At 34.2% G+C, this 17,654-nt stretch overlaps 1 protein-coding gene across 1 annotated transcript in view; it reads left to right on the forward strand.

The window, feature by feature from the left end:
• LOC113509447 (pikachurin-like) overlaps positions 1-17,654 on the forward strand; it is a 110,425-nt gene that overhangs the window by 23,725 nt on the left and 69,046 nt on the right. The window contains exons 2-4 of the mRNA XM_052902118.1: positions 6,984-7,100; positions 7,345-7,697; positions 9,810-9,918. Of these exons, the coding sequence (XP_052758078.1) occupies positions 6,984-7,100; positions 7,345-7,697; positions 9,810-9,918 (579 nt within the window). The remainder of the gene's footprint in view (positions 1-6,983; positions 7,101-7,344; positions 7,698-9,809; positions 9,919-17,654) is intronic.

The raw sequence follows: 17,654 nt of genomic DNA on the forward strand, positions 1-17,654 counted from the left end.
AGTGATATTCAAATGGTTCAGGCATGAAAAGCGATACGAACTTAGCTATATACATCCTTATTAATATTATTAATGAGTATTTGTTGGTGCCTTAAAGGCTTAACTAATTACTATGACATTTGGCATACACTTACTATATGGGACGAGAAAGGATCAGACTACCTTTATTATAAAAAGGCTACCTAAAAAGCCAAAGTCTAGGGTTATCATATCAGCTGTTATCTGATCACAGCTGAACATAAGTTTCCCCCATAAACTGCCATAATGAACGGTCTTGAGCCACCCGCATCCACTGACTCCCTATATATTTGAGATGGTTATTCTATCTAGTAGCGGATCGACTTACACTTTTGTCCGTACGGGGTCGCCACTTAAGAACCTTTCCTCCTTATCGGTTATTGGTTCTTTGAGCTATATGACCAGCCCAGTGCTACTTCAACTTGATTACCCAAAGGCGCCGTAAAAGTTAGTAAATAACAAAATTGTAGGTAAATGATTTTTTTGATATTTCACAGTATTTCTGACGTATCTGCTATCCTCTTTTACAATTGTGTGGCGTAATTGTAAGTACCTGCATGGATATTAGTAATTTGAAAATTGGATGTGGAGTCAGTAATACACCTTTATTTTTTCATAGCGGTTGTTTTCTGTTCGCGAACCATCCTTAAATATATTAATTTCACAATAAAATATAATTATTTCTTTATGTTATGACATAGTATTATATATTACATTAGTATTATACATAGTATTATATATTTCATTTCATTACACGATTTTAAACGAAAAAAAACAGGGGAAAATTTGAAATTTTCCGGAAGTGATTTCCATTACTTTTCAGTTCAGAATAATAGTCTGAATTCACTGTTTCAGTTTCCCAATCTGTTCTTTATATCCTATATAAGAGTAATAAAAGCTAAAACATTTTTTTTTTTAATATTTGTCTATCTGACTGTAAGTTTGTTCGGCATCACGAAGAGATATACTACACCAAATTGGATGCGGTTTTCACAGCTCAGTTTTTTTTTATACAACTTAGAATGGCAAACAAGCTGACGGCCCACCTGATGGAAAGTGGTAACCGTCGCCTATAAACATGAGCAGTACCATGGACATAACAGAGTATACTGTTTCGCCCATGATACCCCCCATGCGTTGCCATTCCTGAGGACTCAGGTGTTATCCCCCTGTACCCTGTAAATTCACGCCGCCGCCCACCCTTTAAACCGAAACACAGCCATGCAAACACAACTGTTTTACGGTTGAAACACGAATGGGACAGAGGTACCCAAGCAATCGACTTTTGTACAAAGTCTCCCTCTGGTGTAGTATCCTGGTAGTTCCTGGAAGTCGAAAAAATGTAGTATATTTTATCTCACACATTGGATATCAAATGTTAGATTCAAATGTCACATTTTAATTTGATGTATGTTTTATCCCAAAAACATATACGAAGTCGCGGGCGAAAGCTAGAGTCTTATATCTCAAATAACGGTATATATACTGTTTTGAACTATCAAAAAGTATTCCAGAAAAGCGTGCCGAATTTCCTCGGAGTGTTGTCGGAGTTATTTATTGTTCTACTCTAAGGTGCACGTTGTTTTATTTAGAAGCCCCATGATCAATATATGGGGGCAGCCGACTGCAAAGGGATCAAAGCCGGTTTATATTAAAACGAATGTTCACACGTGGTGCTGTGGTTTGGTGCCATTCATAAGATTTTTACAAGTTTTTATTTAACTTGCAATGTATGTATGTATGTATGTAACTTTGGTGGAATTTTTCAATTTTGAAGCAAAGTTTTTAGCATGCGATTTCGTCCACGTAACTAGAATGTGTTTATGGATCTGGATAAAATTTGTCTTATGCTAATATTATGTATTAAATAAGTTTCATGAAGATTGGTCGAGCCGTTAAGTTACCAAGAGGTATATATTTGAGTTTCACATTTATAACTAGCATTTACACGCGACTTGGAATACGGGACTAGCATATGTTCATTGACCGGGATAAAAAGCAGCCTATATCTATTTCCATCCTGTACCATCATCATGCCTGCCACAAGGAACGGCCTCAGACACCCGCATCTATTGTCTCCCTGTAACGCATTTGAGATCGTCACTCCATTTTGTGGGTAGTCCCTTACATTGCGTTTGCCCATACGGAGTCGCCAATCAAGAACCTTTCTTTTCCATCGGTTGTCGGTTCTTCGAGCTATGTGACCAGTCTGTTGCCACTTCAGCTTGCTTATCCTTTGAGATATGTTGGTTACTTTGATACTTTTGCTTTGATACTTTACTTTTTGATGGATATCTTCGTTTCGGGTTCACACCTTTCGTGATTTCCACTCAGGAACCTTTCTTGACCCTTTTTCATCCTGTATAGTCCATATATATCAAATTTCATAGTAATTATTTAAATCGTTAAGGCGCCAGAAAGTAACAAACAAACAAATTCATTTTCATATTTACAATATGAGTGAGAATTTAAAACCAGCTTCTTTTAGGATTTTTCCTGATTCATAAATCCATATATAAAAGGTTTTATATACGGTCTAATAATCATTTTAATGGATAATGATAATGATAATTCTTTATTTAATAACAATTTACACCTAGTTACATCTACTAGCCACCGAACTAGGCTGAGCCTGTATCTCAGTGGTTAGTAAAAAATTTTACAATTATATTCTTTAATTTTATTCTTAACTAGTATTTACCGGCGACATCGTTCGTGTCACTGGTACGTTTGAGATTAAAAATAACTTATTTCCTTCTCCATCCCAAATAGTAGGTATATACTAAATTTCATAACGATTAGTTAAGTCATTAATACGCCAAGGAATAACAAACAAACATTTACATTTACAATATTAGTAAGGACATATGTGTAAGAGTCAAATCGCTTGCGGCTCTACACTTGCACCACCGCTTTACGTTGTAATGAAATCAACATGCTCGTTGAATCGGTTAAGACCAGTGAATAATCATCTTTATAGAGTGTTTTAAAAAATAATATCTAAGATACATATATAGATAGTTGTGTACCCAGCTTTGTCCACATAATTGTATGAAATTGATTCTGAGGTACCATTATTATTAATACTGAGAGACGGGCTTTTTAAGACAGAAAAATCTGTGACACTGCGACCTCTTCATAATTTTTGGAACTCGCCCTTTTTAAAGTTCGCTGCTAATTCCTATTAATAATAGGAATTTTAAGATGTTTTTTGTAGCGATGTTTTTATCTACTCAGGATATAGAGTGTGTTTTCCAAAGAAGATATATCGTTTATGTACGAATGGGCTACAGCCACAAATTAAGCGCTGCGGCGTTTCTTCCTCATTGTGACAAAATCTGCAAACACTTTTTGGGCTGCCCTTCCTTCCACTGTAAGTTCCCTTTGTCATCTCTTACGATATCCACGCGATAAAGAAACGGTGGCCCATTCTATGCCTGGACCGATATGGCGAAAAAAATAAATTTTATTAAAATCAGTTGATTCAAATATTTGGCTGTATTTAAGACTAAAAGAATATTAGAGTTTTTACGTTTCACACGATATTTTTTCCAATTTTTCATTTTATTTATTAAAAAATCTTCCTCGGACTTGTTTGAAAACAAAATTAGTCCAATTAGGCCAGTCGTCCCCGAGTATTGCGCTCAGTGACACATCCAGTAATTCATTTTTATGTGTCGCTTCCGTATACAATTTTGTCACGTTTGATTACTGTTTTGTTTTACAGAGCAAAATTTTGCCTGTCACATTTTTATGTGACAACGTTGTTGTCTCTTTCTATCTCATACATATGGCAAATATAACAGATCATTGTCATATCAGCTATAAGAGGGTTCTACCAGTAGTTGCCATGCTTGGCATGCGGATTGGTAACCGCAGTCAGTTCTTTAGTGATGTTTTAAGAGGGACGCTGCTGCCCATCCCTAGACCATCAAGTTCTCTTAGTTGCCTTTTCCACCAACGTGAACAGTAGGTTCGTCCCATTCTATGCCAGGACCATACGGCAAAAGTATGACGAATATATATCGATCAATTCTTTCACCTGTCTCTTCTAGGAGGGCTGCTACGGTTGTTCGTAGCGTCGTAGCACACGCTACGCAAAGCTCTACACATAAACTGTGCTACGGCAATACTGACAAAAAAATTAGACATTGTCTTTGTCCTTAGCCATTTATCCAATAATAATTATAAAACCTATACAGATGAGGGACTTTTGTCTTCGAACAAATTGTCCCTTCATGTTTTCCTCGCCTTCTCAAGTTTTCTGTGATTAGCCATTTGCTATTATAGCCATATGAGTACACGATTTTTTTTATGGACTGGTAACCCATTATGGAATGATATACTCACCTAATATTCATGCTAAGGAGCAAAGAGATTGTTAGTAATGGTGTTTAACTGCCTCATTGCTAGCATTACACCCTCAGGTCGACTTCCACGTGGTTCCCCCTGAAAAACATCGTGGTTTATTATTGGTGAGTTTATCATGATCAGTTACTGGTTCCCCGCTAAAGTATACCGGTAGCACAAACGGAGCTACCATTACATTATAATTTATTGAAAAAAAAATAGAAGAAAAGCTTAATAAAGAGAATAGAACAAAGTGTCAATATTCCAACTATTGTTGGAATGACAATTGACAAATTAGGCACATTTGCCTAATTTGTCAAAAAATAAATATATATACTGAATAGTTCAGTCCACGGGCCGCAGGAAAAGAGATCTAAGTTAATATTCGATAAAAACCGGACGGAAGCTCGACCTAAAATGGTATGATAAATGGACTAGCGGCGTCTACCAAAATAGCCGCGCCATATTGGACATCTATCGCGAAAAAGATAAACATTTTAGAGGCCTCCACTCTGTACTGAATTTTTTATACATTGATATAGGAACTATATCTAGATTTCTGTCTATCATGACGAGGTTAGAATACTACATATATATCCTTGCTTTTATTATAAAAAACTTGAACAGTTACGTGTGTATTTTCAATCATCAGAGGTGTTGGTTACAGTAACAGTTCAAAGGTCATTTAAAAATGCCCAACTCACCTAAAGAAATTTTAATAAAGTTAGCTTCAGAATAGAACAGAAGTATTTATTCGACATTTAACATAGGAATACCAGAGGGAGACTTTGTACAAAAGTCGATTGCTTGGGTGCCTCTGTCCCATTCGTGTATCTACCGTGAAGTAGTTGTGTTTGCATGGCTGTGTTTCGGTTTGAAGGGTGGGATATGGCGTGAATTTACAGGGTACAGAAGAATAACACCTGAATCCTCAGGAATGGCAACGCATGTAGGTATCATGGGCGAAACGGTATATATATATATATATGTCTATGGTACTGCTCATGTTTATAGACGACGGTTACCACTTTTCATCAGGTGGGCCGTCAGCTTGTTTGCAATTCTAAGTCGTATAAAAAAATACAAAATAGAAAAATACTTATAAACCATTTAACATTACAAATAAATATATATATATATATATATATATATATATATATATATATATATATATATATATATATATATATATTTGTAATAAAATGTATATGTACTTCAGTGAATACCGAATGGGACTCAAGATATGCTGTTGTATTTAACAATTTCAATTATATTAATAATACTATGGTCCTATCTACGTGAAGTATATTAGGTATTCTATGCATTAATAGTCCAAAATCCCGCTGCTGACTTCCACAGATAAATGACATTTGAGGAGGGTTGCCAGTAACTAATTCTGATTTTTACCCAAATGTTTAATATTTTTTTCTCCACATCGATACGAATTCCGAAACCAATCGGTTTCGTTTGTAATCAGACAAACGATAATTGTTTTTCATTACGTTTAGTTACGTGTACACACACTTTATGACGAAAAAAAGATAATTACTTCTGTTTCTATTTTTCCCTTTCTTTCTATTTTCTATTTTCAAAATCATATTTTTCTTAATTACGAGTATATTTTTTTTTACAACACAGGGGGCAAACGAGCATGCGGCTCACCTGATGGTAAGTGACTATCGCCGCCCATGATCACCCACAACACCAGCGGCATTGCAGGTGTGCTGCCGGCCTTTTAAAAAGGAATATACTCTTTTCTTAAAGGTTATGTTGTCATATCGGTTCGGAAATACTGTTGCTGAAAGTTGATTCCAAAGAATGGTTGTGCGGGGAAGAAAGTGCCTTGAAAAACGCACGGTGGAAGACCGCCACTCGTCCAGATGATTGGGATGAAACTCATATACTTAGTTAGTGTGCTTAAGTGCCAAAACTATTACCCAAAATTTCCGAGAAAATTACACAAATCTCTCTTACTTTTCTCCAAAAATTTTTCCATGATTTTGGAAACGGAAAACTTTTTACCCAAAATTGCGAAAAATATACCCAATCTGGCAACACTGCTTTTGAGTTAAACTCTGTTTTAATGTAACTATATAACTTGATAATTTTTTGTATTACAATTTTTTAACGTGTTTCGACTCTCGTTACATTGACAATAAGATTCAATTTTACTGGTAGAATACATCTTTAAAAGATGACAATTATTCTGATTTCATTATGTATATTATAAAATTTTGTAGGTAATATGGCGTTATTTTTTACGTGAAAGTTATTAGAACAATTTTCGTACAAAAAATTAGCAAACTGCTTAATAAAGAACATTCCCCGTAAATTCCTTCAACTTGAATGTGCTAATATTATGAATTCCAAGGAAGAAAATTTGAAAATAATGACTTCCTGATTAGAGTTCTATTTTTAAATTTGATAAAATTGTGTTGTTGTTTGAAAGAGAACCTTATTGCTTAATAAAACAAGTCGATATTTGTTTTAGAAATTTTTGAGAAACGTATTGTTTTTATGTTGAGTATTGTCAGTTTAGTATGATAATGTGAGATGAGATGAGATTAGCTGAGATGAGCTGAGATAAGGTATTATTGACATTGTCGTTGTTTCAGGGCGGTGCGGGGAGGGCAGCCCGTGCGAGCAGTTGTGTCGCGAACTCCACGACGGCACGTACGAGTGCGGCTGCGGGCCCGGATATGTATTACACGTGGACGGATACGGCTGTCTAGGTACGTATATATATGCGTATAAACTAGCTTTTACATGCGACTTTGTTTGCGTAATCTAAATATTTTGACTGATCTAGATTAGATATAACCTTTATCCTTCTCCGTCCCATATAGTATGTGTATACCAAATTTAATAGCGATTAGTTAAGCCGTTAAAGTTTTATAAGTTACAAAATTCTATAAGTATGTAGATATAAAGTCCTATAACAATGTTTTTTTTTTTAAATAGTACTGTTGTCAACAGAACTGAATGCAACCAAAGCGACCGACATAACGGACATAGAAGAAGATGTCCTATACCAGAAAGACGTGTCCTTCTCCGCTGAATTAGAAATACCCCCGTCCAATAGTAATAAGCCTATTGTAAGTGATAAACATATCGATGCAAAACAAAGACTTACAACCGCACTGCCGACGAGAAAAGAGAACTACACGCACACAGGCGAGAGGTACAAAGAAGCAGACGGTCTGAAGAGTCTGATAGAAGACGGAGTTAGCAATGTGGACCTCAATATTATTGCCGATGATAAAAGGAACGGTCTGTTGGAAGCGAGTGAAGTGAAAGTGACGACGCTAGGGCCCAGTTTAGAGCAAAAAGTAAGTATAAAGTGAATATTTTACCAGAGGGAGACTTTGTACAAAAGTCGATTGCTTGGATACCTCTGTCCCATTTGTGTTTCTACCGTGAAGCAGTTGTGTTTGCATAGCTGTGTTTCGGTTTGAAGGGTGGAATCGGCGTGAATTTACTGGGTACAGAGGAATACCACCTGAGTCCTCAGAAATGGCAACACATGGGGTGTATCATGGGCGAAACAGTATACTCTGTTATGTCCATGGTACTGCTCATGTCTATAGGCGACGGTTACCACTTTCCATCAGGTGGGCCGTCAGCTTGTTTGCCATTCTAAGTTGTAAAATTTTGCGCCCATAGTAAAACGTCGAATTGACTTAAAAAAATGTTACTGATCTAAGTGTCATTTTGCGGAAGTTATATATCACTGGTTTATTAGAATTATTTTTTATAATGCTGCTACCATTAGTATGCATTCGACTGCAACTTTCGCAGTCTCTATAAATTTGTCTAAACATGTCTCGTTAGAGATAAAACACGTGTTGCAAAATGTGCGTGGACTGAGTAGCTGTCGGAAATTGATAATTAATTAATAAGTAATAGTAGTCAATCTTTAAATGTTGGCTGTTGGATTGACAACCGCAGTTAGGCTTTGGTGGTGTTTTAAGAGGGACGCTGCTGCTCATCTATCGACCATTCAGTTCCCTTAATCACCTCTTACGTGACACTCATGAGAAAGGAAGAGATGATCCATCTACGCTGGAACCAGGAAAGATGCATGAGATAGAAGGACATTGAAACATGAAAACATGAAAAACTAGATTCAACTACATGTTTTTTTTTATATTTAATTATATTCTAGTTGTCTTATTATAGTACATGTATTTATATATATATATATATATATATATATATATATATATATATATATATAAAAATACATGTACTATAGTGTCGTAAGAGCCGACTAAGGGAGCGCAAGGGATGGATAGCAGCGTCCCTCTTAAAACATCTCTAAAGCCTGACTGCGGTTACCAATCTGCCTGCTAAACGTGGCAACTACTGGCAAAACCCCCCAAAGGGGAGCCTTATATTCAGCAGTGTACAGTTATAGGCTGATATGATGATGATTGTTTTTAAATTTCTTCTGCATCAGTCTTTTATAAAATGTCTTGTGTTTTTTTTTTCACTAAATTGTATGTTTTATATTAAAAATACATATAAGTTTTATTACTGCATTCTACTGTTTACATCAGGTTATGGGCCCAGGACGCTTCCACTGCCCTCTTATTCCTGAATGTTGACTAGAACAATTTATATATAGGTATAATTTAAACGCTAACCTTGCATTTACACGAGAAAGTAATAACAAGCAAAATTTTCCCGATTCGTGACAAATTGTCCGCTTCTTTAATAAAATGAAGTAATGAACGTGGATCTCCCTCAGATTACTTCGGGCGAAGTAAGTTGACAGTTTTATTCTTCCGATAGTTGGTGGAAAGTTTGTCCATAACTTCGGTGTTCGGAGTTATATCTTAATCATTTCTTAACTTTGGTTGTATCATTAACTACAGTTGACTTTTCTATATAAAAATAGTTGCGAAATTATTTTATTTGAAATTAATTTATCTATTATTGTTCCTATTTAATTTTTGTGTTAATAAAATTAATTGTGTTTTTGAAAATTTTTAACAAATAATTATTTTTACTACCATTCCATACCATCTTAGCCGTTAACTGTCCACTGCTGAACATAGGCTTCCCTCTACTGGAGGGTCTTGCTAATAGTTGCCACGTGGCAGGCGGATTGGTAACCGCTGTTAGGCGTTGGAGATATTTTAAGAGGAACGCTGCTACCCATCTCTGGACCATTAAGTTTTCTAAGTCGCTTCTTAAGACTCCCACGGGAAAGGAAGGGGTGGCATATTCTATGCCGGAACTACACAACAATCATTTCTTTACCATACAAGATATGTTAAGATCTAATCATCTAAGTTAGTTATAATATAGTTATTCATAAGTTGATATTACATTTTTGTTTATTTGGTCGACTCACTTTAAGTTACATATAAATATGTTCACGTACCTATACTTTGTTGTCCAATACATTGGTTAAGAGAGGTATAATGTTTTTTTAGGTGCCAGGAGCGACTGCGTCACCCGCGTGGACGGCTGCGGTCGATAACTGCGACTGTGATTGTGATGGACGCTGTGCCTGCCCCCTAGCGGCCACTAAGTGTAAACCAGGTAAGCCACAGATTATAATTTGTATAACTTTTTGGTTTTATACCAAAAAGTTTTATACAAAGTAGAGATTACACTATGTTGAGGCTGAGCTCTTCTTAAGTTGACGTCCGTTTTGAAATTAACAAGTCTTTAAACATGATTGTGATTGTGAGGAACGCTAGATCCGTCCCCTAGCGACCACTATGTGTACATCAGGTAGGTAGATTATAATTATAGTGACTAAAAAGTTTTAAACTAACTGGGGATGGGTCTGTCGAGGGTTTTACCTAATGCTCTTACTTGGGGAAAGGGATTCTTAGTAATGGGATCTAATTGACTCATTGCTAGCAATACACTCTATCAGGTCGAAGGGAAACCATCGTGGTTTTTTTATGGGTGAAAATGGAATGGTAACTCCGCCTGCGCTAACGGGATACGCTGGCGGAGTACCAGTGAAGGGTGATAGATGAGAATGAAAACAGGCCAGTTAGCCCATCATGATGAATTCATCAGGAATTAACCATGATAGTTTCCAAGGGGAACCGTGAGGAGGTCGACCTGGTTGGGTATATTGCTAGCAATGGGATTCTCAGTCTCCATTACTAACAATCCCTTTCCCCTCAACCATCGTGGTTAATTTTAGTGAAATTCGTCACGATGGGCCAACTGACCTGCTTTCAACCTCACCTATCACCACTTACTGGTGCTCCGCCAGCATATACAGATGGCACAGGCGGGGTTACTAACATATTCCATTATCCACAAAAATGCATTTACTTTTAGTCCATAGCTTAGCACAGTGACTTAGTGGGTGTCACCGTGTATTCTGTGATGTCCATGGTACTCCTCATGCTCATGTCTATAGGCGATGGTTACCACTTTATATCAGGTGAGCCGTGAACTGGATTGCTATTAAGTTTAGCTTCGGCAACACGCATGTGACATAGTGTTTCAGGCGTCCATATGCTACAGTGATCGTTTACCATCAGATAGGCTGTATGTTTTTCTACCTTTGTAGTATAAAACAAGTCGCTTTTTGCGCACTAAAATCTGTTAGTAAAAAAGTGAATTTACGCAATAGACGCTCTTTCACAATCATTCTAAAAATCAAAGGGAACCAAACAAAAAGGTATCATTGTTCGAGTTAATACCCTTTTAGCAGGATCTCGATATTTCGGGAGTCCCTAACTTCCCTCAAAGTATCGTTGGACGTCGGAAACTCGGGGAGAATTAACTTTAAATCTCTTAGAGATAATAGCGGCTGGCCAATCGCGTCTGAATTATTGTTGGGTACACTGGCAAGACGGTAGATTGTAATTCCATTAATTTCATGGAATAATAGAAATCATTCCTGGTTCTCATTTGGGAAATATTGATTTTTAAACGGAATTGAAGGAGCGTTGTTTTTTTTAAAGGACGAAATTTTTAATTACTCATCTGTATTTTTTGTAACCTATTTTGATTGTTATTTTTATAACCAACTAGATTCTATTCGTGACCTCGTCTGCTTGACCCTTGTAACTGGAATAAGAAGTAGTCTATAACTTTCTCCATCTCATAAAGTAAAGATAGGGTTTATTCTCTTGTTGTTATGTTAATTTGGTAACGGTTGATTGTTACGAAGGAATCTTGTAGAGACGGTTTTTCATTCTAAATTCAAACATATTTTTTTTTTATCTTTTTAATATTTTTAATAGTCACAATTTTTCGAATCTTTATCAGAGGATATTTTTGCTATGGTCGAGTTTTGATTTTCGGCCATTTTATTTGATTTAGACAATGGATGAATATAGAATAAAAAATAAAAAGATAATGGAAGGTAGCAGAAATAATCATGTAATTAGAATTATGTATTTTAATTCTACTGTTGTTTATATGCATGTCCTCTACTACCTCTACGACCTTTTCCATTAGTCATTAATCTCTGACCCTTATTCAGTCTACGCACATGTTGCGACACGTGTTTTATCTTTAAACGAGGCCTCATCAGGCAATTAATCGATTAAATGTGGAATAGTAATCTCTACTTTCATATCTACTAATGTTTTTTTTTTTCTTTTCCTTTTTGTTTTTTCTTCAATATTTTTGTAATTAAGTGTGAAATTAGTATTTCAATCAAAATAAATAAAATGATATCTAAATATATTCTCTAAATTTAAACGCAAATTTAAAAAAATATCAAGCAAATTATGAAAATTTTATATAATGAATATAATATTGGATACATTAACTAACGTTCCCAATAACCGGAAGTGGTGCGGCCGCCATTATGGGCCGTTTCCCGGGGCCAAACTTCCGGTAACTTTTCCACAATTGTTATTGAGTTGCTCGGAATATTGATAGAATTATATTAGATTTCACCTAAAATGGATTATACAACGATATGAAATTAATTATTTACAAATAGTAAAGTTCCGTGTAATGTGACCTTATTATTAATTATTTTAGAATTGAAATTTGTATACATTCTCGTATTTTAGTAAGATTTTATTATATATATTATAAGTTAGATGAGTGGCGGTCCTCTACCGTGCGGTTTTTAAGGTACTTTCTTCGATGCACAATTACTTTAAATTGAACTTCCAACAGCAGTATTTCTGAATCGATACGACATCATTACCTTCAAGAAAAAAGAATATTCCTATTTAAAATGCCAGCAGCACACCTTTTTTTTACAACACAGGGGGCAAACGAGCATGCGGCTCACCTGATGGTAAGTGACTACCGCCGCCCATGATCACCCACAACATATAGGGATGGTTTTTAGCAGCACTTACCATTACGTGAGTCACATGTTCGTCTGCCCCCTGTGTTATTATATATATATAGATTATAATCAAAATATTATAATTTAAATTCAAAAGTCAGAAGTTTAGCAGTGAAGTTTGTTGATTTTTTATTAATTGAAAAAATTAAGTTAATAGTAGTGATACATCGATTTAAGATAAACCTGTGAGATGCTTTACGTCATTTTTCCTCTTCGTATATTTTTTGAAAATAAGCACATTTAACTTTACAAATTAAAAAAAACGCAACTATCTTCCACTTTATTTTTCTTTCTACTACTAACTACAAATTGGTTTTCTTAACTTACTTAACTTGGTACTTATAATTAGGGTTTTTTGAGTATATAGTGGGGTCGATTCTAGAGTGTTATTTCTCTAAATTTATCTCTTACCCTAATATATTAAATTATTAATTTCGCGAAATTACTATTTTATGGGCCACCATAAACTAAATTTATGACTATTCACACCTATTAGAAATTTAGGTCACATTGGACCTTAAACTCTTAAGTATATATGTATATACTATAAAATATATTATACAATATTATCATGCCTATTTGTACAACAATTAGTCCGTTACCCTAAGGTTACCTTGAAAAGATTGCTCTTTCAGTAATAAGACCGCCTTACTGTACTTATGTAACTGTATCGTTACATATATTAATTGTCTGGCTTATTCTCTATATTGTATAATGCAAATAAAGTTTACTGTTTCATTTAATCGTTTTAACTATATATATTTTTTGTATCACTCTTTGGTAAGAACAATAAAGTTTTTCATTCATTCATTCACTCAGAATGATACAAGGATTCTTTAATTTCACGCCCTAAACACGATTTTATATTAAACCATTCATTGCGTAGTAAGCCAATAACATTAGGTACATGTCCACTATAGCTACAAACATTTCCCCCGTCACTAACCCCAACAAAATGTTCACCATCTGAAGCACCCTCACCTACAGCCAGCGATAGATCAGGACCCTCGATATCACTTAATATAATTCAAGGAACCCGGCATTCTTTGAGAGCACGTCGATTACAGTGCGAGCCTTGGGGGACGATAATCGAGGTCTCCCCGCGTTTTTGCACGATGCCTCTCGCTGAGAAATTGTAATTGCCAAACCTGATTTAAGTTGTGTACCTTCATAAAGTCCCTTGGAGGTTTCCTGTTGACGGCTTCTATAAAACTATACTAAAAATATAAATTATTTTTATTCTTTTATAGTTTTGGATATTCATACTCGTATACCCATTTCGAGCTGTATAGCTGTGGAATTCACCTCCCGTGGGTATTCAGATAAGTCCGTCAAGCATTTCCTTCTAGAAAAGATTAAAATCATTCTATCATTTGTTCAAATATAACTGATTAGAAGACTGTCATCATTGTTTTATTCTTCATGTCATCTTTTATTTGATATTTGTATGTTGTATTTAACATATACGTATATGTATTCTTATTTATGTAAGTTTATTAAGTATTAATATTATATCTTTCAAATATAAATATATACGCTATATATATATATATATATATATATATATATATATATATATATATATATAAGTTTAAATAATTTAAGTTTTCCTATTTTTTCAGTCAAAGAATTAAATCTGAGTTATATTGCTCCCAATAATGTCCAAACATAACATCAAATAAATGCAAATATTCAGATGTGAGCGATATGATTGCGAAATAACCATTGAATTGGATAGCGATGCTGTATCGTCGGATAGGCGATTTCCATCGTACGGAATGACGGCCCAATGATGGGTTGTGATCTCATCAGACTCGACACGGTCGAGCAAATATTTGGCCCATGCATATAAATGTTTCTAGCAATATAAATGCTAGTTATTGGATACGTGCGACATGAAACTTAGAATGAAGAAACAGAAAAATATTTATTATGATAATTATTCTTTTAAAAATTAGCTTTTTGAATGTTATTTCGTTCTCGTGGATTAAAAAATAGGAAAGCTAATGAAATGACCATATCTAAATACGGTATTAAGAGAAAACATATATCAGTTTTTAAGTTAAAACTCCAGGAACATAACAGTGAAATACGCATCCAATTTGGTGTTATAATTTTTGCGTTATACTGGGACAAACATACAATCAAACAGACGTACAAAATTTGTGAAAATTATTGTTTGTTTGTTTATAACACTTTATTGTACAGTAAAGTTTTAAATTATAGGATACATAGTATTGTTTTGGTATTGTTAAAGCATTCTATATTATTTTTTCTAAAATATGTCCCATATACAGATATCCTTTAGTTTCAAATGTATCATATTAGTAAGATTAGTAAGAAGTAAGGTAATGTAACATTTAATAAGTATATTAAATAATTAATAACCATTTTATTTATTATTTAATTTATAATAACAACAATAGTCTGCTTAAGTTTAAGGAATAACGAATTATTCCTCGTGTTATAAGGAATTAGGCATCGGACAGTCGGAAGTACAACTTAGAATACTTAGATCTGAGTCAATTCAGAAAAAGTTCAGTCTTATAAATTGGCCCGACCTAGACTCGAACCCGGGACCTTATTTATGTAAACCAATATGTCCACTACTAAGCCAATGACGTCGTCACATATCAAAATCGATGAAACGTATCGCTAATAAATAAACAAGAAAAAAATACATACTCCCAGTATGTATTTTTTCTTTTTTATTCTATCCTATATATTTTTCTATCTATCTATATGAAAACTAAACATGTCATACATATTTTTCTTCGATTGATAATTTTATCTTGTCATGAAACACATAGTCTGTATTAAAACTATTAAATGTTTTGTTGTACAGATAAATAAATGGATAGATACACTTTATTGTTTCCTCCATAAGGTTACAATAGTAAATTTGTTATAAATACAAACAACTACAAGAAAATATTACACTAAGAAAACAATGGGCGGCAGTATATGTAAATAAATAAACAGATAAACAAATATATATACAAATAAATAAATAAATTGCTCAAAAGGAGAATAATGTATTTTGAAGGATTGTGTGAAGGTCATATGTCCTGATGTTTGACGTATAGGTACGTGTAGGTACTTTATTACGTGACATGAATATTAAATTAATATAACACCCATAGACTAATAAAATTCTTACTGATGACGTGGCGAATTTACCGAGTAAATTTATTTATATATATATATATATATATATATATATATATATATATATATATATACATATATATATGAATGGCAACGCATGTGAGGTTTCATGGGCGAAGACTCTGTTATGTCCATGGTACTGCTCATGTCTATAGGCAACGGTTACCACTTTCTATCAGGTGGGCCGTCAGCTTGTTTGCCATTCTAAGTTTTATATGTAACTTAATTATTTATGCATAAAAAAAAACCTAGATTCGAGACAATTTATAAAATTTATTTTACTATATGATTACAATCGAGAATTGAACCTGTAACTTCATATACATATCTTATATTATCGCTATACCATAGAATAGTTATAATGGAGTCGCAGACAGTCTAAGAACAGTCCATAACCATGCAAATGTAGGCCTAGATTTTCTTTACAAATCGTGTGAATGTGACCTGAATTCCAGCTTGTCTAATAGTACCCTCATTTGTTGGATAGGTCACATGTGTCTACTTAGTAGACACTTGTAAGATGACTCGGTAATAGTTCATTTATATATTTTTTTTATTGTTAAAGGATTTAAAAAAAGAAAAAAAAATGAAAATATTAATAAGAGAAACATGGAAAAAAAATATATATATTAAAAATCATTACATGAGATTGCAACCGCTAGCCAAGAAATTTCTGTGGAATGCCTAATAAAAAAGTGGTCGGTAGTTTGTTTTTTTAATCCAAATAAATGGTTGCATTTACTTGAGCTAAATTAGATCGCTGTAATAAATAGCAAAACAAACATACGAGCCTCATCTCATTATTATGTGTCGAATTCAGATTTTTTTTTATACAACTTAGAATGGCAAACAAGCTGACGGCCCACCTGATGGAAAGTGGTAACCGTCGCCTATAGACATGAGCAGTACCATGGACATAACAGAGTATACTGTTTCGCCCATGATACCCCTCATGCGTTGCCATTCCTGAGGACTCAGGTGTTATTCCTCTGTACCCAGTAAATTCACGCTAAATCCCACCCATCAAACCGAAACACAGCCATGCAAACACAACTGCTTCACGGTTGAAACACGAATGGGACAGAGGTACCCAAGCAATCGACTTTTGTACAAAGTCTCCCTCTGGTAATATGGAATACTCTTCATTTGATTTCACCTTCAAATCGTATAGCTATAATTGTTTTTCAACACACACCGAGCACATTTCAATTGAAATAGGCTAAAATTGTCATGAATGCTACTCTTATATATTGCTTTTCGGTGAAAATTATTACAAATTGAAATTCAAATCATCTTTATTCCAATTGATTTGTTTACAAGACTTCTTTTTTTTTAATTTACTGCAAACTTCGGAAACTGAGTAAAAAGCTGCCGAGAAAAACCAACAGGAAATTTTAAACAGTAATCCTTTTACAGGAATTAATTCTTATAACAGGAGATATTAAGTGCATGTTCATAAGCGATTATTTGATTTTATTTTATATTTTAAATTGTGTATATCTAATATATAAAATTCTCGTGTCACGGTGTTTGTTACCAAACTCCTCCGAAACTCCTTTACCGATTTTTATGAAATTTTGTGTGCGTATTGGGTAGGTCTGAGAATCGGCCAACATCTATTTTTCATACTTCTCAATAATAAGCGTGACCTACCTCTAAATATATATATTTTTTTTATTTATTTGACAAAATTTTTTGTTTTTATTTTATTATGATTTAGCATTGAAAAATACATACAAATTAAAATTTTCACGCTTTTACGATCAACTCCTACTGTTTAATTGCAATTTTTATATGTCGCAAGATGACAATCGAATATAAT

This window comes from Galleria mellonella, unplaced genomic scaffold (assembly GCF_026898425.1).
Source record: "Galleria mellonella isolate WM207_F2 unplaced genomic scaffold, CSIRO_AGI_GalMel_v1 utg87, whole genome shotgun sequence".
In the NCBI taxonomy this organism is placed as follows: Eukaryota; Metazoa; Arthropoda; class Insecta; order Lepidoptera; family Pyralidae; genus Galleria; species Galleria mellonella.